This window comes from Pieris brassicae, chromosome 5 (assembly GCF_905147105.1).
Source record: "Pieris brassicae chromosome 5, ilPieBrab1.1, whole genome shotgun sequence".
In the NCBI taxonomy this organism is placed as follows: Eukaryota; Metazoa; Arthropoda; class Insecta; order Lepidoptera; family Pieridae; genus Pieris; species Pieris brassicae.
The window spans coordinates 15518077-15545881 of NC_059669.1; the positions used below are offsets into that span (position 1 = coordinate 15518077).

General features: G+C 32.3%; 2 protein-coding genes across 4 annotated transcripts in view; one reads left to right on the forward strand and one right to left on the reverse strand.

Moving 5' to 3' along the window:
* The window catches only part of LOC123709478 (unconventional myosin-XVIIIa), a 138409-nt gene that overhangs the window by 94871 nt on the left and 15733 nt on the right, over positions 1 to 27805 (reverse strand). Inside the window, exons 3-4 of one of the 3 annotated variants that reach the window (XM_045660868.1) lie at positions 24953 to 26167; positions 24133 to 24270 (exon numbers count right to left, since the gene is read on the reverse strand). In XM_045660868.1, coding sequence (XP_045516824.1) covers positions 24133 to 24270; positions 24953 to 26167 — 1353 coding nt within the window. Of the gene's footprint in view, positions 1 to 6515; positions 7575 to 14863; positions 14881 to 14982; positions 15046 to 24132; positions 24271 to 24952; positions 26168 to 27805 lie in introns of those variants that run through there. The other 2 variants (XM_045660869.1, XM_045660870.1) reach the window with 2 other exon arrangements.
* LOC123709479 lies at positions 19250 to 21555 on the forward strand. The gene is made up of 3 exons (XM_045660871.1): positions 19250 to 19530; positions 19911 to 20158; positions 20273 to 21555. Exons 1-3 carry the CDS (start codon positions 19368 to 19370, stop codon positions 20723 to 20725), a joined length of 864 nt encoding a protein of 287 aa, XP_045516827.1. The 5' UTR covers positions 19250 to 19367; the 3' UTR covers positions 20726 to 21555.

Below are 27805 nucleotides of genomic sequence, written 5' to 3' on the forward strand. Positions count from 1 at the left end.
ACACCGTCCTCTTTTTATAGTTTGGCTGTATACATTACATCGGTTTCAAATAATTTATCAAAAGCTTATTAAAAAATCGCTAGAATTCACGTGACGCGTATTAATTTACACGATTCTAATTATACAGACTACGTCAGACAATAAAATTTCAATTATTATTGTCTTTAGTTAACATAGCTTTTATACATTGAAAGAAAACAATTTTTTCACGCACGCTGTAAAGCACGCGAAACATCGGAAAAATTTAGATTTAAAATTATGTAAAATAATTATGAGTTTATAATAATATAAATAGCTTTAATCCGGTTAAAAAATTGTTTTCTTTCAAAATTTCAGTTAATAAACTGAAATCAACTTTAGAACGTATGTGTCTATTTATTTAAAGAGTTTAGTTCTCTGTCAACTTGATAGGGCGCTCCATCGTTGATTGCTGTCGCACACGAAACGTCAAGTTATGTTTATAATGTAATGAATTCGCGAGGATACCTACAATTCTAGAAAAAATGCACTGTCATGTTCCTCCCTAGCAGACTCATAATCGGGCTTTGCTTCACGTTGCTCACATCAACACCAGCTATGCAAAAAACCTTAGTTATGTACCGTGCAGCCCGGACATACAACGACCACTATTTAAGCCTCGACTTGTTTAAGCTATCGTGGAACATGCTTGAGTGAGTATGAGTATTAAGAATATCCATAGCGCTCTCACGTGCGGCATGAACTCACATTCACACCATCACACAACACAGCCGAATTAGGTATTACTTAGTTAAATGTATATAATATTTTACACTGATTTTTTCCTTTAGTAAATGTTTGAGCCTTTTTGTTTGTATTACGTATTCCATCTTCGGTTATATCTTTAGTTTTTTTTTTATAAAACAGGGGGCAAACGGGCAGGAGGCTCATCTCATGTTAAGTGATACCGCCGCCCATGGACACTCTCAATGCCAGATTATATGTTTGTAGCAGTATTGTTTTTGTTATATGTCATTTAATATAAATAAATAAATGCGTATAAAAATACTATTTACTATGTTGGCTAATTGACACTAACTGCTTTAGAAAGAAAGTATACACAATATTTTTTGTTCTGAGCAAAGCTTGAAGTATAATATTAAATCACGTACAATTTATAATCATCATTAGAAGCCAATAACAAGGTCGTTGGGCGCAAGTCATATATGAAAAAGGAAACTAGACTTCTCTTTATGGAGTTTATGGCGTCAACCAGCGTTCTTTCCTACTTGATTTACATAATTTACAATGTAATACAATTCCATTCAATATATTTTAGGGATGAAATGCCCCTTTTTCGCAAATAAAATAAACCTGTATTTGTCCTCAAATTTACACTAAAATAGGTCATTCCTCCGCGACTTCCAATTAGAATCATTTCTCTAGTCGGGGTTCGATACTGTACACAATAGACAACAAAACACCCAACACATCGACCTATCCCAGTGTTTGAGTCACGGCACAAGGCATCATTTCGTGTGAAATATCACACATTCCATACTTATGTATATGGAGTCAGTTTTCAGCAGTTTTTTAAAAAAAATATTTAAAGCAAGGCGCAATCTTTAAAAAAACTATAAGTTACTAAAACAAAAAGCTATGAAGACTTTCTATCGGACTTCATTTTCGAAATTACAGGTAGTTTTTTCTATGTCTTTACTTCTATTTAATTTGTTTTATAAACATAATAGGTGTATAGTCTATATTATTAATGTAATTTATTGTTATATATGTATATGATTAATGTAATGAGGATATTTATATGAAGCAGTGTTGGGTTTTGGCTTGAGCGTGTACCTCTCAACCCTGAAGACGGGCGTTCGAATCATGACTGAGCACCAATAGATTTCTTTTTGAGTGCGTTAACACTCGCTCGTACTGAGGGAAACTTCGCGAGGAAACCGGCATGCCTCAGACCAAAATATCGACGGCGTGTGTCGGGCAGTGCAGACTGATGTACTGAATCCGTCTATTACGTAAATTAAATGATTACAAACAGATACAAGAGGGATACAAGACCTTTAAGTAGCAACCGTGGCTTTTTTATATATATGAAGTAAAATATAGAAGAAGGTAGATAAAGAATCGCTATACATCCCGAGATAGGAGATCTTAATAACCTAGATATTTGATATATCGGAGTAGATAACCTGAAAACCGGGTTAAGTATAAAATTTAATTATTACAGTTTTTTTATACAGATATATCTTCTTACTTTGCTTTCTGAATCAGATTCGGAAACGCACTTATGCATTTGGATTTCGATTAATCCACTCGATCCTAAAATAAACATCTTATATTGCTACTATCTGAGTCGCAATTAATTCTTAGATACTGCACTTATGATTTACTTCTCTTTATATTTCAAGGATGTGCTGTTTTTGTTACTAGACGAACAATGAACTTACGAGAACTTCGAAAAAAGTTAATTATAAATGCAAATCTTATATTAGTTAGTCTACTTTTAATGTTTAATATTTCAAAATAGCTGTTAAAATAAGGCTACCATTAAACATTGATTCACTACGCATGTCAAAAGAATTTTTAAAATTACTAAACTAAAACTTAAAAAAGCTCTCCACACTAAACGACAAATAATGCTTTCGAAACTCAACGCGTAGGTTGTAAGTTACCGGCTTGAGCTTTACATAGTTGCAAATAATACCTGCTCTGACAAATAGGGATTGGTGAGAGGAATTAGGGTGACTATTAAAGTGTGTCGAATTATTAAACGTACCGATTCGAACGTTTTATTAGCATTACAATGAAATTTGATTATCTGGTTTTGGATTAGACATTCCATCGGATACCGCCTTTGAAAATCTAGAGTGCATAAAATCTGATAATTTGATTTGTAAGCATTCCTCTACATAAATTCTAGAAACAATACCAATTGCAATGTATGCATTAAGCCCGACGGGGAAATGTTTTCGAAATAGATGTATTGATCTGATAATTTTTCTTTTCTTCTTCTTTTAAACTTCTTCAGAAGTTTGTTTTTTTTTTCTTCTTTCTACAATAATATTACAGATAAAATGTTTCAATCAAAACTGCACCTGACAAATTACTTAATTATTTCTTTAGTATATAAGAATCTCTTACTTGGGAATATTTATGTCCAAAATACATATTTAACATTTGACATAATTAGTTATTTTACAATTTATTTTACATTAAATAAATAAATAAAAAAAAATATATATATATAATCCTTTATCAACAATTATTACAACCTGTTAATGTACACAGATGTTGCGAGTTGCGACATAATAAATTACATACATTTATCTCATCAAGATTCAAGAGCATGGATTATGCATATATACATATTTTTTGTATATATCTTGGTTATGTCTAATTATATGGGATGCGGTGACGGTTGTATAATTATATCTGACATAGAATCCATTTACGGATACACGTTGAATATTGTCATTAGGAACTTTTAACTACAAACACGGAACCGCAATGTCAGTTAGTTGAGGAAATATCAGGCTCATCAATTGCATACTGGTTATGGTATTTTATATCTTAAGTTTCTAAAAATGTCTAAAATTACGCACATTTTCTTAAGGAAAAAATTGATGTATAACATAATCCAAATATTATGTCATACTTGTTAAGTATTCAAGTGTCGGCTAAATGCCAATATTTTTGGATACTCAATAAGGAGACGGACGCACCATTCCAAAAGTAATTACTACTACTGAACTGACTTACTATGTATCTTTACAATATACAGAGCAGTGTTGGCCTAGTGGCGTATCTCAATTCCGAGATGGTTTTCTAATCTCGGCTTTGCCACCAATGAAACGAAAATTCGACGAGTCAGGCACAGGAGGCTGACCACTTACTTCACTAAAAAAGTATATCACGAAACAGATACAGAAATTCAAAGCCAAGACGTGTTTTGTTTGTTTTCCACATTATTCACACACATTAAAAATTTCGGGTAACATTTAAAGAATAATGGCAATATAATTATTATTAAGAATATTTATCATAAAAAATATTGATTTAAGTTTGAATTAAAATTAATATTGACCCGACAATGCGCGCTTGTGTACTACACAACTTTATGATTAGCTGTGACCATTACAAAAATGCGATAGTTCTATTATGGACAATAACTGTTTTTTATTTATGACTTAATTAGTATAAAATAAAAAACATAAAACTTTAGGAAAAATTTACAAAAAATATTTTTGTTTTTTCGTTATTTTATGCCAATTAGTTAGTTGTTGTCAATTATTTCTATATTATTAACCTTTATGCATATTTGCCGCACTATTTTTGTGTTTATTTGTAAAATCCATTACAAAACCTTTCTACGGCTTTTTCAATAGATATATAATAATTTTATAAATATATAAAATTATTACTCTTAGCATCATTAGTGTAGAATAACACGCTAATAATAGTTCAATATTTTATTATTGCAATTACTAAAGGGTTTACTGTTGAGATGTCTATGATAAGGTCGCTTTAGAATTAATAAGCCAGAGATCAAACACACCGAACAGATGTAATCTGATAACTTAAACTGACTTTCGCTAAATGGACACTTTATAGCCAATGTTAAATACTGTTTATTATGGAATAAGATATCGTATAAAGAGATATAAAATTATTAATAACTTGTGTAGCTTTTCTATTTCGTAATTTTATTGCGTAAATGAAACATTATTAATAATTATATGAGAGGTTATATTTTTGGTATAGTTTAATTTACATTTTAGAGTCTTTCATCTACGAGTTCGTGGGAATCAAAGCTATCCGTTTTTGCCATATACATAGTTAATAATCGCTCGATGAAATAAGACGTGCCTAGACCTAAAATCAACGGCGTGCGGCAAAAATCTGATCACTCAATCAAGCGACCCGAGGCGACGAGAACAGATATCCTCTCTGACGTACACGCAAACTCCCGCCCGCGGCACAAATGAATGTTCCAATTTGTACCCCGGGTAGGAGAGGTAGAAAGTATCAGCCGGGGAGGATATCTGAGTCTCAGTAAGGAAGAATAAGGCCGGCTTCGCAGTTTCGAGGTGAAAGTGAACCGCGTTAAGATTAGACTTGAGCTCCCTAACATTGGTAAAGTCCACTGAGAGCGTGGAAGGGGATGCCTTCGGTAAATTCTTCCGTTTGCCCCGAGATCGAAACCTATAGTTTTTTGCGCAGTTTTTGCCCACCCCAGAATACGAAGGGCAGCCTGTGCATCCACCACCGAATACTGATTGTTCCGATGATGGACGCTCAGAGGGGGATTCTCCACAGCGGAAACGTGTGGTACCCCCCTGGGGTAATCTCTGTTTAAACTGCATCTTCATATTCTGGGGGGGGGGGGAAGAAAGCAACAGCATGGCACTCCCACTAGGAAGGGGGTTGACTGACTGCACTGGTGAAATAACCTCTGTCACGGGTTATTTCATCAGTGGGCGATGGGGTCGTCACGTCCCGACGCCGACAAAAGACTTATTGACTTTGCATAAAAAATTTCATAAGAATCGGTCGAGTCGTTTCGGAGAAGTGTGGGATAGAACGTTGTGACACGAGAATTTTATATAAAGAAGAGATTATATCTTATCAATGCTTCCTAGTATTGAAAAATTATTTGCGTATTAAAGCATTTTTTTGGTAGTTTTTTAATGAAATTGTTTTTTTTTTTGAAGCTTATATTAGTATACTAATACTAATATAGAATTCTTCGGTATATCAAAATTACTGGACGTTTGATTAACGTTTACAAATGGTATCATAATATATAGTTTACTGAAGTTTCATGTAACTATACATTCATCCACTAAAGCTTGCTTGCTTTTTATGACATATTTATTGTAAATGGCAAGTCGAACGCCTACTCTTTGCATCAGGAGCCTGGTTTATCTGCAAATCATTAGTATTCGTGTCTAGGCCCGACTTATGTAATCGCCTTGTAGCTTACTGACATTGGCGATTTTGTAATCTTTACAATGTTAATGTGTATTTGAGGTTACGCTTACGACTCTGCGAATTTTAAATAAATAATAATAAAAGTAACAATTTTCTCACAAATGTCGATAGTAATATTTGTGTCTGTGTTAATACCTGCGAATATAACTTAGAAAAAAAAGTAATTATTTGTTTAATAAACCATTAAATATTTTATTTATGTAATATACTGCGCTAAAACCAGTTCTGGCTGTATCTCCATAACGATTTCCTAATTCCTATACGTGCATGTGACAACAATCTGTAAGTAAACATGGGTTGGTCACCTTGCTTAGCGAGATAAGATTACTTACACTATTTCAACAGTCGATATATAAACACGTAACCCCTTTGTCTATAATCCCAGTTACAATAAAATTCAATTAACTGAAACTGGACCACTAGCCAAGGCATTACCGTGACTAGCTGCCACCACATCGAGTTATCTGTAGTCGTGCAATCGATAACATATCTAATACAGCTGCCAATTTGAGAGGACGATTATACCCTTATTTAGTACTACTTACCTCGTAGTCAGGTTGAGGGTGTGAGGAAAACTCGACCCATGGTCGTAAAAGAGCACGTTCGGAGTCCGCTCCTTTAGCAGCAAAGCTCACTCCATAACGTCTCCACATGGCAAGGTCGTAAAGCCTTCGCCAAGGTACTCCGTCTGGCTTTTTCTTCCTGATGCTCCCACGCAGTGATCCCGTACGTGCAAATGGTTCATTTTGGTTACCATTTTTAGATGTACCACGCCATGGAGGCTTCGCGCCATTTATATTTTTACCATTTATGATTCTACCCGAACCTTTTCGCACGAGGGGTGACTTATTTTCTATTTTCTTTTTTTCTTCAATACCAACAGGGGACAGATCGTCGTCGATACGGAAGCCTTCAGACTTTACTTCTTCAATATTCACAGCTGACGAATTCCTGATGCTTCCCCTCGAAGGAGTTCTATTAAAAGCATTTTTCCATTTCTCACCATCAACTTCGTCATGCAAAGCTAAAACAGGATCTTCGGCGTAGCGCATACGAGCTGTTTTCATTAAGGATGCCTTTGTGTTTTGTGTGAAAAGCCGTTCACATGGATCAGCTTTAGTTTCAGTGCGCGTTTTAAATGTATTTTCAGAATCGGTATCACTATGCCCGTCATATGAGCTTGTACTGTTACTGAAACTCTTTGTATAAGAGTTGTGGTTACCGTTTTTGACTAAGTTACCGTTGCCATTCTTTGTTTCTTGTATTTCTATGACACAGTCGTTTCGAAATGATTTTCGTGATTGAATGCTTGTGTTGGAGTCAGATTTGACAAGGGGGTTTTTGTGATCGCCACAACCATGAGCGTGCGCTTTTCCCGTACAATGCTTGTGAATTTTAGCTAAGGCAGCTAACGTTTTGGTTCCATTTGGTGACAATTCATCTCCACCTCGCAGGGACTGTTCAAACGGTCCTTGTATTTGAAACATCGTTAAATCTTCTATTTGATTTGAATTCCCACACGTAGATTTAAATGGTTCATTGGCATTTTATAGGGTTAAAGTTCATTTTATATAGATCTGATCATGTCAGACAGTTATAGTCCACTGCGCAATAACGAATTTATTAGACGGTGTAGTTCGGCAGCTGATTTTAAATGTCACTTATGCAATAATAACATTAAATCCATACTCAAGTAATAAAAATACTAGTCCAATATTATTCGTTAAAATATAAATGACATTGGATTAGCATGACTAAATGTGTCTCCGCATTCAATGAATTACGTTGAGTAACATAGACAATAACTTTAAGTGTGTTTCTGTAGATAGTCATAAAAGCGACTGCGAATACATTCAGGAACAACCTGTCACCTCCAATTCGGGACATCTTAGGTCTCTAAGGCCTCTATCAAAATAAAATGAAAAAGTTTCTTTTGGAATTTCAGTCAGTGTTAAGAATTTAGTTGCATTGTCTCACATCATCTTTGTTTGTGTTTGATAATTTTTATTCTGGTTTTAAATTTTGTTTTTTATTTTAATTGTTAAAATTTTAGTTTTTTCAGTGTAATATAGCTGTCACTCTAAAATAGTATGGGTCCACTGAAAATCAGTGACAGCGACTTTAAGTTGGGCCTATTTTTGAATAAAGTGATTGAGTTAATATATGCTTTAATGAAATTAACCTTTTTTCTTTATTTTAAAATTTGCGATCGTGAAAATATGGAGAATCAACAATTTGTAAGCCATCATCTCAATATCTGTGGAAATAGGAGATGCCATTTCGATTCAAATTTTTATCTATCACCTTAGTAAGTGGATGTTATCATGTTATCAATATTTGATTTCTCGTTATCAGTAACCTGACCGTGGGAATGAGTTCCACTTTCTTCCGTATTCATGTTTGGCAAAACATTACTTGATTTCGAAACTATTTTATCAATGACTTCTCATTTTAAAACCTCTCGAAAATAGCTATTTATTTAGATGTTTGAACAACGACTTCGCTATGACCATAGCAAATATTGATAAGTATTATGACGGAAACATCTAAAACCACTTAAATAAAATAACAACAATAGTACGCAGTTCAACATACAAAAAGCGACGTTCGGTTCTTAGATAGCACTAAACACATTAAGAAAATGCAGCCTATCAAAGCGTTTCTGAACAAAGAGTAAAATATCAATAAACAAAGCATAGTCCTGATATCTGAATTTCCTCAGTCAGCTTGCGAATAGAAATGATTTAAATCTATTTAATCACAAGTACGTACATTTACTTGAACAATATATAAAATTCCCTTGCATAGACCTCACCGGGAGGTTCCTAGTATTACTGTATTTACTTTGAAGAAGTAATTTGTATTCTAGTAGGTTTGTTTCAATAGCTTAATCACGATATGTGTCGTATCGCCCAGTAGGGGGGCACAAAGATACACCGCTGCTGTTTCAATTAATATTTTTATAGGCATATATATGTATTTTATACAGTTACTCGTAATAATCTTAATATAGACGGAATATTTGTCAAGTTCATTCCGTATCGAAGTGGCACGAATACTAAAAATGTATAAAATTAACAAATTACATTGTGGTCTTCACACTAGGACGTTCCTGTTTCACCAGACTCTTCAGAGAAGAAAGAGAAACATAATTAGCTTGTTTAAATGGTAATAAGACTATATGATATATGTAAGACATTCATATAATTCGTTTACAAAAGTGCTACACATTAACTAAATTATCAAATTATTATCTACATATGCATGCAAAATACTGTGAAATATTCAACAATATCTGTTAAAGAAATTAATTTAGATCGTGTTAACACGAAACGTATATAGATACGAATTTGGTTTATTTATGTCGCTAGTACGTTAATTTCATTTATTACAACATAATCTGATTATGCAAGTCTCAATAGCAGCTGCCATGCATCAGTCTGCAAATCGTGACTACTACTTGAAGAGTTGATAATCATGTTATGATCGACACTTTAGATCATTAATTCAGTAAGGAAATTTCTTAGAAGTAAAATATAAGCGTCAGTCAAATTTAAATAATCTCAAAACTCCTTGGTGAATGCAAATATAAAACAATGAAGTATTTAATTTTTTTTTATTGAAAATTTTCAGACAAGTATCTTTGCCTTCCAAAAAAACAATATACACAAACTTAACGCTGGACGCTGTCACGGTGATAATTAAATCGTAACATCAAAATAAAAACTACAACTTTTAGTAATTAAACTATTAACGTAATTTAGCTTCTAACACTAGATTATAGTTAAGTGTAAGTATCATTCCAATCAAAAGCAGTTGGTACATCTAAAACGTTGATGGAATATATTTTTAGTCGTTATTAGTTTTATATAGTCGCGGATTTATTCAAAGTAAATAATTTTATTGGTATTTGGAATTACATGTTTTTGCTACAACATTTCAATAATGTAAATTTATAATTTTTTTTGTATATTATATGATATTTTGAAATAATGGATTTAATGGCAAGCTTTCACTACTGCAAATAGTATATATAACTTTCGCGTCCCATATATGAAACTGATATGATTTTAATTATCATCAATCGAAATACTCGATGTAATTGTAACCAGAATAATTATACAAAAAATTCTGACTTTTAAATATGACACGACGACATCAGTTCTCTTCTCATTTTATTTACGACTCTCTTTGGATCCACCATGGTTTTAAGACGTCAAAGGAAAATAATATTTAGTAGATAATCAAAAGAAACTAGAAATAGTTGGCTAGCGAAATGTCCCGCTCTTCCATGGTTACAGCTACAGGTCGAGCAGCTTCTAGTAAATTTGTACAAAGATGTTCTATAAAGATCTACAATTGATAGCTATTTTAGTCAACTTGTTTGATGTTTAAAAAATTGAATAAAATTAATCATAGTTCCAAACGACACCTATGTACTTGAATTTAATTATTTAATAGCCTTCTGATTCGATAAAATTCGATTGACATTAGGTAAAAAAAAACAAAGCTTTATGTAAGAATAACAATCATAAACCCGCAAAGAATTGTAATGCAAGACGATCAACCTACGCTATATTAAAACGTACAAGATCAAGGCTATTATGAACTACACGTATAATTCAACTCACATAATTAGGATATGTAACAAAGTTTCTTATCTCATGTTTGCATCTACACAATTTGACGTCAGAATATTAGGCCTCCCTGAAACTTGAAGGTAAAATAGTTTACACGCATAATATAGATACTTAGTTTCTCATTTTTTTATAATATTGGCTTAGGTTTGAATAGTTTAACTTGTATGTAATATTTTTTATTCAATCAACTTAAACGATGCGGGCTTTAATAATTTAATTTAGGTATTTTTAAAATAAAATTTACAATAGCTTAACATATGATTTTACCTTAATACTTTCATTAATCAGGCAATTAAAACCCCAATTACATGCAAAATGCCACATTATATTGATATGTGTTTAATTGCTATTATAATGTTCGCTATAGCAATAAATGTCTCCTAAATAACGAATGTTTTTGAGAATATTAGAGGACACAACGACCTTGAGGAAGAATAAGATAAAAACATTTAATCTAATTTATTCAACGGTCGATAGCAATATTGGGGTCATTTATTTTACCTTTTATATGTTAAAAAAAAAACATGACTAAGAAGCATTTGATACTAATTAAATATTAATCTAAATATCAACCGTAGTCGTTCAAACCTCGGCGTTCATCAAAAGTATTTTCCTTGTCAGGTTCACAATTAATATGTATGATGAGAGAGGACTTATACCGGGTGTTAAGAAAATTTGATTACCTACTTGCCTTACAAATTTATCAAAGGAGACGGCTAAATATACCTAACAATTGTAAAATAATGCGATTATAAAATCCAAAAGTATAAGCCGAATGTCTGTAATACTTCACTTAGATAGCTAAAACTTAATTTAATATAAATACAGGCAGGAAACATATTGGCGTTTCTCAGATTGACGTCAGTGTGAATTATGCAAGGTGATCTTATAATTTCAAATAAGTATCCCGGCATGCCATAGGTGGAGGTTTTACTCATAAAGGGATTGTGATCAATGGTACTGAAGGTAGTTAGGATATCGATTAACAAGAAGAAACGGATCTAAACGGGTTTTTTTTATTATATTATTATTATCTGGACACCGCTTCTTTCGTACCGTATTTCTTAAATATAATATTCATTGATCATAAAATGAAGAAAACTAAATCCCATAACATAGCATGTTTTGACCAATGAACACGTTAAGTATGTAAATTTTAAACGCTTAATTAACGTGAGATCTCCGGATGAAAATAAATAATGCGTTAACGAAATACACTTCCGAAGAAGCAACGTATGGTTTACAATTATTTTATTATAAAGTCTTAACATTCTAATGAGACTTGTTTCTTTCATTATAATTCATCGTAATTCTTGTACTTAACACATTTAAGTCCGAAAAATGGATAGTACGAAAAAAAAACGAAATAAAAACATTGAATTTCCTAATAAATGCCTCTATTTCCTTTAGAATAAATATTATAAATCCATGATACAAGAACAGAACGAGACACGCTTTACATTTATAAACCAACTTGACAAAACTTACATTCCGAAGTTCAAAACAGATATACAATTAATTCCAAACTCCATGGCATTAATCACCATCATGTTGATAGCAATTGGCGGTATATAACGATTCAATTATATCATTAAAGCTGTCAGTATTGCACTGACGCAAATAATACAATCATCTAGGCCTTAAAGTCATTCAATTCAGAATGTCAATTGTCAGATATTTGATTGTACCACAGCTGCAACTATTTAATGATGGGGTTAAAGTAATGATTATGATAATTATAGTGCTATAACGTCTAATTTAAAACAGTTTTGTATCAGTATCCGTACAAATAATAGTCCTGAAGTATGTTTCTCAATAAAGACAAAGTTTATATGGAACAAGATCGAAACAGGATTCCTTTAACGATATAGAAAATAACATGTTCGTTACTAGAATACAAAAAATATTAAAGCTGTCAACACCCAAACATTAATGTGGTTCCAGGAAAGTGATCCTTAATACCACGCATTCCAAGAACAGATAATATTAGTATTCTACCTCGGTACTAGCTCGTGATCTTTACAACACAATATAAAGAATACAGTAATTTACATTAAAACAGCGCCAGTTTGCACGATCGTGACTAATCGAACACAAGGCAATTGTTGACAATAATAAACTTTCAGCCAGCCTACAGAAATAACTTCAAGCCAGGCATTGAGACAAAGTTACAAGTTGGTGTAGACGACAGGAATTTGCTCAAATCAAGCTGGAACCAAAATTAAGTGGGATCAAAGCCTCTATGATTATATGATAATTTTTTTAGATGGTAAAAATAAGTGAGTAATTAGTTCATCTATTTAATTTTATCACAATACATTTAGAATTCCTCTTTTCTTGCGTTTATCATTCACTTCAATCTAGCATCATTCTGCTCAAACTACACAAACAATTATTATATTTTATTTACATAAGGGAAACAATATTAAACTATTTTGACGAATGTCAGCTGTAGACATCGTGATTTACCAATTATAGCGCTTTGAATGTCAACTTGAAGGAATAATGTATCTGTCTGAACATTATGAGAAACAACAATTTATAGCATCACAGAATGGCATTAATTCATACTAAACTGCCGTATGCAACATAAGAGACCTTATATGCCATTATAAATAAAGAAATATGCTATCAAAACGAATAGGGCACTGAATCTAATTATGCAAATCGGCAGAAATCGAAGATAAACAAAGTAAACGATTTTTAAATAATATAATCAGCTGTCAATAGCCATTTAAAAGCCACAAGAAAGTGAAAACAAAAACCCCCGCACTACCCACTCAAGCTTTAGTGACACATCGCAATGCAACAATGTTTATAATATAGTTTACGGATTGTTAAGCAATAAAAGAAAAACTTATTATTAACGTGTGTATTAATAGCATAAACATCGCTTATGTGTAGTTCAGTTTAGAAAGCATCTTCCTGAATTTGGAAGTGACAAATATATATATATATATATATACAAAAGAGGACAACAGTACTTTGACCGATCTCTTGTATCCATTTAGATTAGTATTATAATGTAAAATATACCGTCTAGAACTTATAGTAATAACTATATACCCTTGAGAAGAAACGTCAATCATCATTATTTAGCAGTAGTCAAGATTTATTTTTTTATCAATTAATCTGCTATTAAAGTACTTAATTGATTTATGTCTTCTGTTTTGTTTTGTTTGTTTAACAATGTAATCGGTTTTGACTTTGTATATTGTCTTGTAAGCGATTTCTTTTTTATAATATGTATGTGTAGCTGTAAAATTACTTATAAATTAATCATACAAATAAAAACACGCTTTATTAACATTTCATTTCAAGTAAACTATTTTTGTATACGTAGTTTATATGATAATCACAGAAATTTTAGACGAATTGCCATCAAAGCAGTCGCTCAGTTTTAGCTTGAGTCGAAGAGGCGATAACTTCGTGCGTAGGTTGTTTTCGAGTGCAGTGAAATTTAAGTAAACATAACATTATGCAAAGACCGCTCACACCTTTAACCTTCCGTAGCCGAAGTTGATTTCATAACTTCCACATTTGGTACGGAACATCTATGCTATAAAACAAATTATTCACAATAAGGACATCAAACTTATCTGTTACAATCGTACGGTGTTATGGTACTAGGATAACCTGTCAGTTTCCGCTCTTTTCCCTATAGATAATCTATTATTCATAAAGCATAATGCACATGCATTTGTATGCGTTCCATTCGGTTTCCTTAGTCGATCTCGGGTTGGATACGAAAATAGTTACCGCCGGCGCATCGGTTAATTCCGATCCCTTTTATAGATGCACAGTTATGCTCTGGAGATTCCTGGACTGGAATTCAATTTTCTAATCTAATTGGCTTTTAGTGTTCATGACACAGATTTGCGGGTTGTGGGTGTTGTGAACATGATTATTTAATTCAAACTTGTATATCGCAAGCTGCAATTAGCATTTGTTTCATAACTGGCACATAAAAGCTAAGAAAAGCTCACACATATTGATAACAATGATAATAGGGCGATAAGAGAATGTTGTGTGTTCTATAGTTACGTCAAAAATCGGGTTTTCCATAACTATAGTCGTCGTATTTTAAGTCAATAATATTATATGTATTTAGAATTATGTATATGTTTTTCCTAACACACTTCAATAAAATTTAGCATCTACATTTTTCATTTATATATTTTTGTGTATATTATAAAAAATATTTTGAAATAACGCTGAGAAGCTTTCACTATTGCAAATATTGATTATCGCACTACTGGTCCAAAGATAAAATTGCCAATCCAGACATCGATCTGTCACCATTGACAAACGATTTCGCAGCCGAACTACACCGATAATTATTAATTTATCACATTCACTGAACTTCACTCACGAAATAATCGCTTATATATTCGATTCGTGATCGCAAGTGCGCGTGCGTTGAGGGCGCGGCGCGGTTTTCAACTGTTTAGGTTCGTTTAGGTGTTTACGAGCCGTTTAAGTTTTAAACGCGTGATTTCTAATCACGTAGCGTAGCGACAACTTAGGTTCAAGAACTAGAGGTAGGTACTCTAGATTGTCTTAGCTGAAACTAAGGCAATTGGAAACAAAGTTGATTGTTTATGACTGGACAGTTACTGTATATACAAATGGTTGGATGAATTGACTGCTTTTTTAGCTGGACATAGAGCGGTGAACATCGTAGTTTTGGTACCAACGAAAAAACTAACAAAACATAACTTAGCATTGTTATAATTGGTAGTTAGTTGTAGTAAATGTACATATATAAATAACAACGCTGTATTACACTTTATATCGTAAATACGATAGCTAATTAGCTTCTACGGATTGTTTGACATAACCAACTGAAATACTTGAACAAAAAGCATCACAGTTTATTGTCTTATGGGAGTTTTTAACGTTACATACTAGAACATGTGTGTAAATGTAAATGTAAATTTAGTTAAATGGATCTGGTCTGGGCATGGTCTTGAGTGCCGAAACAACGAGGTGATAATTGAATTTTGTCATGACCGTCATATTAGGTGATATACGAATTCACTATTCGATTTATAACCAGTGCGAGAGTATATATGTTTGTGTGTACATTAGATTAAAATTTAAAAATTGTATTTGTTTCATCTTTAGCTGCGTTCATCATAATGAGGATTTTTTAATTATTTTATTCCCAGTGGTTTTTATGTATAGTGAGGCTTATAACTAAACAAAAATGATACAAAAAAGGGTCAAGATACTATAAAGAATTGGTTATTTGTTACCGTTCCATGCATTGTTGTGTGTGTGTGTTTGTCACATAGAGTTACTAATTTAAAAAAATTGATAAAATACAAGTTTTTTTCTAATTGTTGTAAATTATACAGAGCAAGTGATATAATATGATTTAACAAATTACATTATGAAGTTTGGTCAACTATAGTAAAATACTTTGTTTTTACTGACGTGTACTGTTTGATTCCTTTTATTCTAAATGCACAAATAAGACCTAGTTTGGCAACTGACCTATCATTAACCAATCACTAGCGGGGACAATTTAATAAAGCAATTATGGGGAATTCAAGATGTCCATCGCCCACCGGTGAGAGGCAGACAAAACAATGACATCAGTCTCAATTAGTGATTTATTAAACAAAGCCTGTGTCTTCGTCTGAAATCATTTAAAATAGCGCGGATATAAATTGAGGCAAATTTGAATCCATCCAGTTATGTATGGATGTCGTCATTAAAAAACTCCTGTTAAGCACAGGTGATCAAAGACAAAGAGAGAGCTCAATCACTACAGTACTTTACATAGACTATAGAGAGAGATTCTCCTTATTTTGAAGAAGGAAGGAAGATTCTTCGAAGAAACTTTGGTCCTGTTTGCGACGATAATGTTTGGCGCATTTGCTACAATGAAGAACTTTATAACATCCTAGACAAGGCTACGTTGATGGGATGGAGTTGTGAAGGACCTCGAAACAATAAGGTACTTGAGGAGGCTAAAGCCCACAAGGGGCTGTAGAACCATTGATGATGATGATAGAAGGATTGACACTGACAACACTGGTAAACATTTGTAAACTTTGAATTAAATAACGACGAATTTTCGTATTCTGCGCTAGAGCGACCCGAGTGGATCAACAATTTTTCTTGGATAGTATTTTTAATGTATAATGGTAATAGTATTTTTCTTTATTTAGTATAAAGAAAAATACTTAATTAGAATGTCAATGAACGGCAATAAAATTTTAAATGCATCTCTCATGTTTAAAGACATGTATTATGTGTACTAAACTAATATATATATGTCACCGGAATATAACAAGATCGCCAATTTATACATTTCCTAGGAAATTTATAAACCTTCGTAGGATTCTAAACGAGAGATAAATTGTATTATTTTACGCCCACATTTTCGCCAATTGAGAAATGAAATAATAAGTAAGATTACGATTAGCCAAACGGCAACTGCGCTCTGATTAGTTGAATAAGTCACTAACCTAACATAACCGTTTAGAATCTTACGAATGGATATCCGTTAGTTTATAAATATACCCCACGAGACGCCACAAATTGGTAAATTTGCGAAAATGTGGGTGTAAAACACTTGCAATTTTGTTATCTTCCGGTGACATATACATTCTATAATTTCAGCTTACATACAGGAAGGTACCAGGAAGTAAATTTGACGCATGGTCTCTTGTTACACACATCACTGACTCCCACCCTCGTCCAAAAATAAATAATACTCCCACAGCTCCGAAATGCTTTTATATACCAAATTATAAATCATTCAGTTGTAAGTGCTTTGCAGAGCTTCATTATTTAACTTATATTTATTAATGTTGTCTAGGAGTAAACATTTACATACTGGCTAATTGGATTAAATTGGGGTTATAGAACTACGTAACGTAAAGTAACGGGCTAACTAACAAAAACACGTAAATTTATTTTCCATTTAGCTTTAGAAAAAATAATATTTGAGACTTCTTGGTAGAGTACTTTTCGTATAGGTGGTAACTAATAATTTACGGTTCAATGGTTTTGTAAAGTCTACTTTTACATAACAAACGTAAGCTTATAGTTTTGTTTTCCTTGGCTATACCCATACATTCATTAAACTACATGATACGATAAAGGGTCGTAGCACTGTGTGATATTGTTGCTGAAGAATAAGGAATAATGCTTGAAAATTTAAAAAAAAACATAAATTCCAAATTTAAAGATAATTTGTTTATTTTTGTATTTATTTATAGACACTTTTGCGGACAAAAATAAATAATAATATTAACAATAAAGTTAAAACAATGGGGGGACTTATCGTTACTAAGCATAGTCTTCCAGGCAGCGTACTAAAAAAAATAGTAAAATAATGTGAATGACAAAACAAAATTAAAATAAAAAATTAATGACATCTTACTACATATTAATAAAGACAACTAATAACTTATAAACTCAGAAGTAAATCAAATGTAACGATAACAACATGATTATTAAAAAAATAAAGAATTACTCTCCTTAAGTCTAAGATGTTCTATTTACTTACATACTTCAATAATAAGATTCCAGATAAATACCAATAACAAAGAGCGTACCGCATACCAGAATAACTTCAAAAGGGATATAAATTAAAACGGCGTATTATTTTATCTTCAAAGGTTGTGTACCCTCATTAGGTAAGAGTGATGTATTGGTTTAGTCACTTATATGTAGCATCGTATTTAAAATATATATTATATTACGTGGAGTGTTTTTTTTTTGCAATTGATTTCTTTCTGAACATCTTGATATGCGGTTAAATAATTAACGTAATACGTAACCTTCTATACTTATTTGTAAAGTAATATTTATTTGAAGAATTTTCATATTGAAGAAATTTCTATGTATAAAGTATCAACGCTGTATCTTATCGTAAGTGCAGTACAAAAGATACTTGGAGACAAACTTGAAAATATAAGCTTTTATAATTACTGTAGGATGATAAGCTGATAATATACAGCTTGTGTGTCTTACGAAATTGACCTATAAAACTCCTCAAATATCACAGTACTCTTCCTTTTTCGTGTGCAACATTTTGTGTTTAAATGTTTTATGACAACACCGCCGCATGTTGTAGAATCAATATGTAAAACTTTACAACTCGAGGTTTTTTTAAATACTCATATTTCTTAAATGGGAGAACTACGCTATTAATATCCGAACTGAATTAAATGTAAAAAAAAACACCCCTACTTTTATGATGCCAATCGAAATGGCCTAAAACTAATAACTCTTCTTAAGTAACAGTAAGAAAAACATACAAGTCGTCTTTCAGTAAAATACCCTATCTACGATATTTAAGGAACTTTTCCTTCATGTCTCATAGCTTTGGGACGCCTGTAAACACTGATGTGGTCCTTGCACAACTCATCTCATAGTAAATAGGAATGTTTGGAAAACAAGGACATCTATCGTCAAATGAAAGAATTCGGTAAACTACTGCTTAATATTTAGATGGAAGTAGTAATTAGAAAAGCGACATCTAGCGTCACATATAAAACCAGCTAAGTAAACACGTTACGGTTGAGATTAACTAGATGTCGCTCATGCTTCAGAAAGTACTGGCTGGCAAAATATTTGACCAATTACAATATAGAATTCATATGACTAGTGTGACGTCGCGTTGCGCGGCGCGTCTATTTTCGTCTCTGGATTGTGATTCGTGGATTGTAATGGTTAGCAGACATTTTGTTTTACGGAGGCAACGCAAGCAAATATTTATTATAGACAGTGCAAAAAATGCCATTAAATGCAATTGGATGGACATCCGAAGAAAATATTGCTCTCATTGAATTGGTGAAGCCTCATTCTTTTCTCTACAATCTTCTTGACCCGTCACGTAAAAATATTTTGGCTCGAGTATCAACTTGGCAAGAAATAGCTGAAGCATTATTAAAACCAGGTAAGGTTAACCGATTGGTCCAACTTGTGCTGCATTACACAACTGCAAAGATATTTGAATTTTGGAGTATTCACTATTCAGAAATGAAAATTCCAAAATAAACATTAGATTGCAGTCCATACATTGTGTTATCTTAGACCAGACACTTATAAAATACTACATGTTTATATAATTTTGCGAACGTAGCAGGATTTAAAAAGGAAAATGCCTTAGACATGACGTTTCCGTATAACATATGTTGCTATTGCCTTCTCTCTTCAGCTGACAATCACTTATTCTAAACAATAAGGCAATCCTTCTTTTACTTCCTTGCTTCCTTTGTAAATACTTATTGTATAGTTATGGCGTTTCTATTAATAACGTTTTTAAAACATTTTCAGTTGAAGAGTGCAAAAAGCGGTGGCGTGGTCTTCGAGATAGCTATATGAGGTGTAAACGTTTAGGTACAATGCATAAAACGAAAACGAATATAAATGAAAAACTGCAATTTCTTGATTCATTGCCAATTGATGGGACTACTAGTGATTCTGAGGGAAGGTTTGAGGAAGTGAACATTGATGATATAAATGATGCATCAGAAATATGTACGGAACAGCAAGTTATTACCGACAATCAAGAATATTATGAGGTATTAACTAATTTGCTACTAACATATAATATGTTTCCTAAGTTAAAAGCATATTGTTTTTAAATAGATGTGAAAGATTCTATTATAGACTTTAAACATTTTTGTAATTTCCAGATAACACTTGTGGATGGTCCCAAACAAGAAGATTCAAAAAATTTAATTAAAATTCTTCCAAAAACTGAAATGAAATTTCAACAAATATTAAATTCGGGGGAGCCTCCTCGAAAAATAGGAAGAAAGAATTCTGGTAGAAAAAAATCTATGCCAATGCCTAGAAACTTAACACCTGTTAAAATTTTACCAAAACCACTAATAACAAGCCAGCCTAAATTAGTAAGATATATTGAAGAACCAAAAACACCAGAACAAAGATCTCAAGTTATAGATAAGCTTATAGAGAAAATATTTAAAGAAAATACAAATGAAATTGATGTATTCTTTAAGAGTATGGCAGCTAGTGTTAAAAAATTACAACCAAATTTAATACCTAAGGTTAAGATGGAAGTGTGCAATGTGATAGCTAAGTATGAAATGCAAAGTTTTGAAAAAAATGTGCAGAACAATTGACAACAATATGTCTATAAACATAAAATGTTAAAGCAGTGACTATTTTAATATGTTTATTATAAAAGTGACATTCAGAAATTAGACTCAAGTGTCTAAATAGTTAAGACTAATCTACTATATGTAAAAAATTTGCACTAAGTCTCATTTCTGAATATGACCTTTATCTCTTGGATGTTATATCAATATAAAATAGAGTAATGCCAAACATACACCATGAACTAAACTAATATATTACTATGCCCGGTGTGATAGTTATAATGTCATTTCATTTTAAAAATGGTATCTTAATTGTTTATGTTTATAAAAATTTAAATTATTTAACCGTAGCTGAGAAGGATACAAACTCAAGATTTAATGTCAGCAACTTTCCCATATGTCAAATATTTACAGAATTTGATATACGGGTCATACTTAGCATTAAGTCTCGACTCGTAAGTCTTGACCTAAGGGTTGTCTTCGCTGTTTAATTACTAGAAATGAATTTGATTTGATTGGAAGCTGGTATGAAGTTGGTTGTTCAGCTTAGCTAAATATGGCTAGGTCAGTTGGCAGTAGGTTTATAGATTCAGAGTTGCCTTTAAAAAAAAAAAATTTTTAGGAAAGTGTCACTAGTTTTGATATCTATTGTATATAATATTATGGTCAGTCCTTACCTTAGTTACCTGTACAATAAATGGTTAGATATTTTTGCTTAGGTTATTTTACAAAATACAGGCCTTGATTATTTTTGTAAATATTAAAATGTTTATTGTATTAATGTTTAAATAGAAATACATTTATTGTTAAAATTATAGTTGTAGCATTCTGCAACTGTTACTTATGTTAGTAAAATGGCTAGAAAAATAAAGTTAAACTGAATTTTTATACTTGTGGCTTTTTATACAAGCAACTATATTTATAACTTCCTTTTAATTAATGACTGCATAATATAGTGTTATTGAATTTCATAGTAAACATATTGTAGGTGTAACTATGATGTAGGAGTAAATAGTTATTTATTCCTTTAGAAGTTCTAAAAATCTAAATGTGAAGCTGTTTATACTACTATTGAATCATCACACATCGGAAGATCTTTTTGGTTTTCTGAATCTGACAATTGAATTAAAAATTTCATGTAGACTTCAAAAATGTTGCAATAACTGGATGTTGTTAAAACTTTGAATTTAATCAAATTTAGTTTTCTCGAAAAAGATCTCAATATTTATTGATAAATAACTAATTTTTTTATCAATCATGTTTTGAGGATTTAGTATGAATTGCAGCATACGTCTAACGATCTAAAACGTAAGCTATTCTGCGCAGGTCAAAGGAAGCCTCATTCGCAGTAAGATATGACCCGTCTAGACTACTTACGCGCTCCGGTGCACCTACTACAATTTCCTGAGTAAACTTTACATCTAAACATGACCGATTTAGTTGGATACGAGAGGGAATTTTTGAGAATTAAATATTTTAAAAAATAAACATCGGATAGAAAATTCATATTCCTACCGTTCCACCAGCCTATTTTTTCTAACCCTACCTCTAAATTTTCCAAGTCTATTTCGCTTCGCATCGACTATTTTGGTCCCTTCCTACCTCACCGTAAACATATCCACGGGTAGAAGTGTGAATATAGATACAAGTTATATCGAACTCAAATATTTCGCACATACCCTGAGGCGTTAGCCATGAAATAAATCTAGTCATAAAAATTTCAAACGAGTTGCATTTTTATAATTCTGCTTGAGTACACGTCCATATTGAGGTCGTATTTCAACGCAACGCATATTATCTATTACACTAAAAACCTAAATAGTAGGATATCGTTTCCGTTTTATGCTCCCAATTTTTTACTTACTAATAATTCAATATTAAATAAAATTATGTCACTTACTGTTAGATTAACACTAGATTTTTATACAATTGCAACAATTCTTACGAGTCGTATGTATAGAATATAAGAGTTCTCAAATACTGAAGAAAATTCTACTCTAAATAACCATAGTACGTAACGAAACATGTTCAGTTAGGTAAGTAAAGACAAAGAAAAATGTTTCTTAAAGTTCGATGAATGCCTTTCGATACAGGATTAATCTTGCTGTCGAAATACTGCATAAGACCAGAGAGCATAAAATCGTTTGGTTTTGAGAAACAATACATCGCTAAAGCTTGTACTAATGTATGAGGGCGCTTAAGTATTCCACCCTAACACAAGTGTCTGGATTGAATGGTAGCTAGCATATTATGCGGAATACGTGTCTCCGTTAACAAGGTCCTTTGCGACTACAGGTGTATAACTAGTGAAAGCTACGAAGTAAGGCACAATGGAGAAATGCATTACTTATGAAAGACGGTATTAATTATACCATTCTCCATTATCTCGGTTTATTACGATTTATGCGGTTGTTTGACTTGATAAAAATGAAAGCATTTCAATTAATACTATCGAAAATTCAAGTTACTTTATTCAGCTGTGGGCCCTTAATTCTTAATGTTATTAATGGCTTCACCACAATAGGGTCCAATAGACAAGGGGAACAACTCAATAAACCTATCTGCGAGATTAAAGATAAATCCTATTGGAACATAAATCAAATTACGTGGTTCTAAAATGTTTCATGTACCACATATACGCATATTCGAAATATTTTTGTTAAGAAATACTACGTGATTATTATAGTTTAAAATATATAATATAGGTACAAATACAAATATTATGTAAAGACAAATGTAACATTTATTGTAGGTACAAATAAATGCGGTTAACATCAAGCTAATTACGGCTATAATAACGCAATGTTACGTTGATATGCAATTATTTAGAACTTATGAACGTTTACCTTGTAGAGAATCTAGACCACGACATATTAATTAGGTTAAGGATATAACCATTGTAATTATAAACGTATGCAAAGCGTATCTATGACAAATGACACGGTACGGTTTGTCATGTGTCACTTATAAAGAGTTGATCAAATGTTTAATAATTTCTACTCAGCATCCAGTTTAGGCTCTCGTCAGAATATATTGCAAACTTTTAAAATCAGATGAACCTAATCCAAATAATTAAAGAAATTATGAAGAATGGATTAGGAGAAAACGCTAAAAAATTAAACTTGTGAAGTATCATTTTATGTAATCATTTACGAATTTTCGATTAGTCGTTAATCAACACGTAATATTAGGACTCAACAAAAATCCTTATTTACATATGTTGGTTGTTATATTCTATAAACATGGAATAATTTACTAGAAATACACGCTTTTACTTTAACTATGGGAAACATTGTATAAAGAAATGATTTTCGAAGTATTTATTACAACGTATCTACATTATACGTTGGACGTGAGCAACAGTTTCAAATTAATAGAATCAGCCTGTATGCGTTTAAATGTGTATATAATATGTAAAATTAGTAACTTACCTGTGTACTAATGAATCGCCTGCTTCCAGATCTGCTGAGAGTTCCACCTCTCACGTTGCTGTCAGATAGTTCAACTTCAGCTCCACCATCAGCAGCACGACGGCGTGACAGCTCACATAATTCTGCTATAGGTTGCACCTGGGTACAAATAAATAATAATGCAGGATTTTTATTAATATATCTAATCTTTAAACGTCTATAAAAAATCTAATAATGCTTTATTATTGTTGAGCACACCTCTGAATCACAATTGAACAAAAACTTCTCAGTTTGATTGTTAGTAGTTATATTGTTTTGATAAAAAATGTATATTATACTAATCTAAAAATCTCGAAATCGAAAATCAAAGAAAAACAGCCTTGGTTTCACTGCTTTCATTATAACGTTTTATCATGGGCCATCATGCCATGTGTTAGAAACGTAATACTAACAAGCATTAAAATTAGTTGTAGTACGGTGAAAACAGTGCATTGAAAGTCATTCAATATTATTTAAAAAGTAGCTTTCTCCATGATTGCGTTAATGTGCAATAAAATCAGAGTTCTTTCTTTTTCTTTCTTTCTTATATTAAATAACTATTTTTTTTTATTATATGGTATGATAGAAAAGTTTATGTTTCGTTAAATTAACGTAAGTCATTAAAATCCGTCACGGGTATTTGCGTTACATTAAGAATGAGAACTTCTTTGGTGTACTGTTATTTTTCGTAACGGTGTATAGCTCTCAGAACTTTAATTTGCTTGAAACAATACAAAACGTTTATCACATAAGGTTTACTAGGTAGAAATATTATATAGTACTATTGTTAGATCGTTCTTACCTTTACAGTTACGGAATCCTGACTGCTTTTAATAAGATCAATAACTTCCTCTCTGCTTTTACCCTCAACGTTTACATTGTTTACTTCTAAAAGCCTGTCTCCAGGCATCAGTCCTGTTTCACTTGAACCAGGATATGAACCTGGTTCAGCAAGGATTACTGCTTTGTATGTCAATTTACTGGTCATTAAATTTCCATTGCTTTTATTATCACCGTTTACCATTGCTATGTTAGTGTCTGTCAAATCTTTCATGTCGCCGATAAAAATTCTTTCTTGGATCACTGCCCTTCGAAGGCTGAATCCAAAGTCATTTCTTGGAGCTTTCTGACGAAGTATCGTCAAAACTCTAGGTCTAGGCAAGTGCAAGGGTGTTATCGTCGGTAATGGTAAATAAACGTCGTCGAATGTACTAGTCCTGGACCATCTGTGAAATCCTTGTGATTCCCCGACAGGGGAAGTAGAAAACGGTGGTGTGGCGAATGAGGAGTTTGTGGTATCAGTAAGGGAATCGGCACTAGGCGACGTAGAAGTAACGCCAAGGTAGCCATTACCATTTGTCTTAGGTGCTTCATCGATATCTTGTTTCGTTATAGCTGAATTTGCATTATTTTTATAGTTTTTGAATTGAGTTTCAACAGGACTATGTATTACTTTTTTGGTAAAGTTTTGAATCAGTTGCATATCATCACTTGACGATGTGCTCTTAGAGGGTGGGATACCATAAGAAATAAGTTCATTTTGTTGCGTATTTCTTGCCAAAACATTCGAATCCTGACCATTCGCGAAATCTACGGTATCTGAATTATGGACATTACTTTCTTGGGAATTCGAGCTAGTGTTGCTTAAGCGCGGACCTTTGAGTATGCCTCGTTTTGGTGGGCGTGGTGGTATAGGAGGTAAATTCGGCGCTTGACGTGGGCTGATATTAGCATTGTTTGGATTATTCAAAGAATTTAAGGAGGTCTCTGAACTATCTGACTGCAGGACTCTATCTTTTTTGTGCCAGGTATGAGTGGTGGGGTAAATTGGCGACAAATGATTATTTTCATCACTAAGGTTTGAATTTGAACCAGAGGTATTGATTATTGGGTAATTGGAATAATTTGAATCCTGTTCGAGATGTGCGAATAAAGAAGCCGTATAATCAGCAGTGATTCCAGAGGGCAGCTTCTCCTTCTCTTTACGACGACCTCGGAGTTTCAAAGACCTTCGAACCTGAAACAAACGATGAACTTTGTAAGGATTGATTACTGAATAGGTGAGGACAAAACTAATATAATGCTAGCTTTTCTATTTAGCTAACTTTACATTAATTGATCGTAACAAGTCAAATATGCCTGAAAAATTACTTTTTACTCCAACTATAGATATCATAGACATTACAACAGGTTATACAGTTTTTGCTTATCTGTGACGAAACATCTAGTTTCTGCTATCGCAAAAACTTGCATACCGTGTATCAATTAATGGAGACTGCAATGCAGTTAATGAAAGTGTACACATAAATAATCGAAACTCGTTTTCTTAAACGAATATATGAATGGTTACTTATAGTGTAAACAGAGGAACAATGCTGTAATAGTATGCAATGTTGTTTATGAAACGATGATCAAATTATGACATAATCTTAAGTATTCTACAAAATATAAAATAATTTCTAGTAAATTTTGAAAATATTGTTCACAATGTCAACATTCATTGTAAATATTGGGCAACACACCAATGTTCCGAGAGTCACTCCAATTAATTTCAAGCCTTTTCGTTCAACTTTAACCAAATTTTCCATAACTGAGCAACAAACACAAACGGCACACGACCACCGACCTACTTGTCTTACTCGAGAACTTGGTGCCAAGAAACTCATGAAGCACATTGTTGATACAAACAAAATAGTTGAGAAAATAAACATTGTTATACGATTGTATAATCAATTACAGCGGATACGAACATAAAAGAAATCAATGACGCAAAAAGATATTATATATATATATATAGTAACTACATTATAACTTGATGCTTGATGCATCACGTAAAGAATAACTTGAATATTTTGAATATGATTGTGATAGTCCACACTAAATTGTTATATTTAAAAAAAAATTAAGAAATCTTTCTTCTCACAAATCTTACTTAAAAATAAATATAATTAAATATAAGCAATTCAGTATGAAACTAAAGTTCAAGAAACTGGTGCTATTAAGAGGAGTTAAGCTACAAACGAAAGCTTTGTATTTCAAGAAATTTGACCTAAACCGGAGCCTCTTATATCAGGAAAGGGCAACACAGTGACAGTACTCAAGGCTACATATAACTTGGGATAAGGTACAAATTACTAAACTTGAAATAAAACGTCATTTCATATGATTTATTTATTACACTTATTACACTTTACGCTACAGTGTGTAATGAAGTGATGTTGGATGTAGTAGCCATGGCATATCAGTTATATCCGAACAATTAGTAAACATCATATATAATTATTGATATTTACGTTTTGCGTGATTTAAAAAAAACACTTGAGTAAAATATTCAGAATTAGTCTGATAATTATATTGATTTAGTAATAATCATTAATTGAATATCGAAGATAAGGCATTTCATTGTTGTCGGTAGCTATGATGTAGATAGATAAAATAGTAATCAAATAGATAACGAGGCTAATATCAAATTCAAACTTTCTAACTTTAAGTTAGTATAAATACGTGTTATCCAAGAAAAAGTACATTGCCACCAGTAACTATCTGATATAAATATCTTATTGTATTCAGATATAAGAACAGGAGAAGTTTGTATCTTCATTTGTATAAAAATCAATTTCACTTACCGATAAAGCGGTTGTTAAAATAAAATAAA

Excerpts from the sequence above, each read along its gene's own strand:
- LOC123709479 (XM_045660871.1), top strand. The coding sequence starts at position 19,368 with ATGCCATTAAATGCAATTGGATGGACATCCGAAGAAAATATTGCTCTC. Across the intron at positions 19,531-19,910 it reads TGAAGCATTATTAAAACCAG|TTGAAGAGTGCAAAAAGCGG; the intron begins GTAAGGTTAACC and ends AAACATTTTCAG. Across the intron at positions 20,159-20,272 it reads ACAATCAAGAATATTATGAG|ATAACACTTGTGGATGGTCC; the intron begins GTATTAACTAAT and ends TGTAATTTCCAG.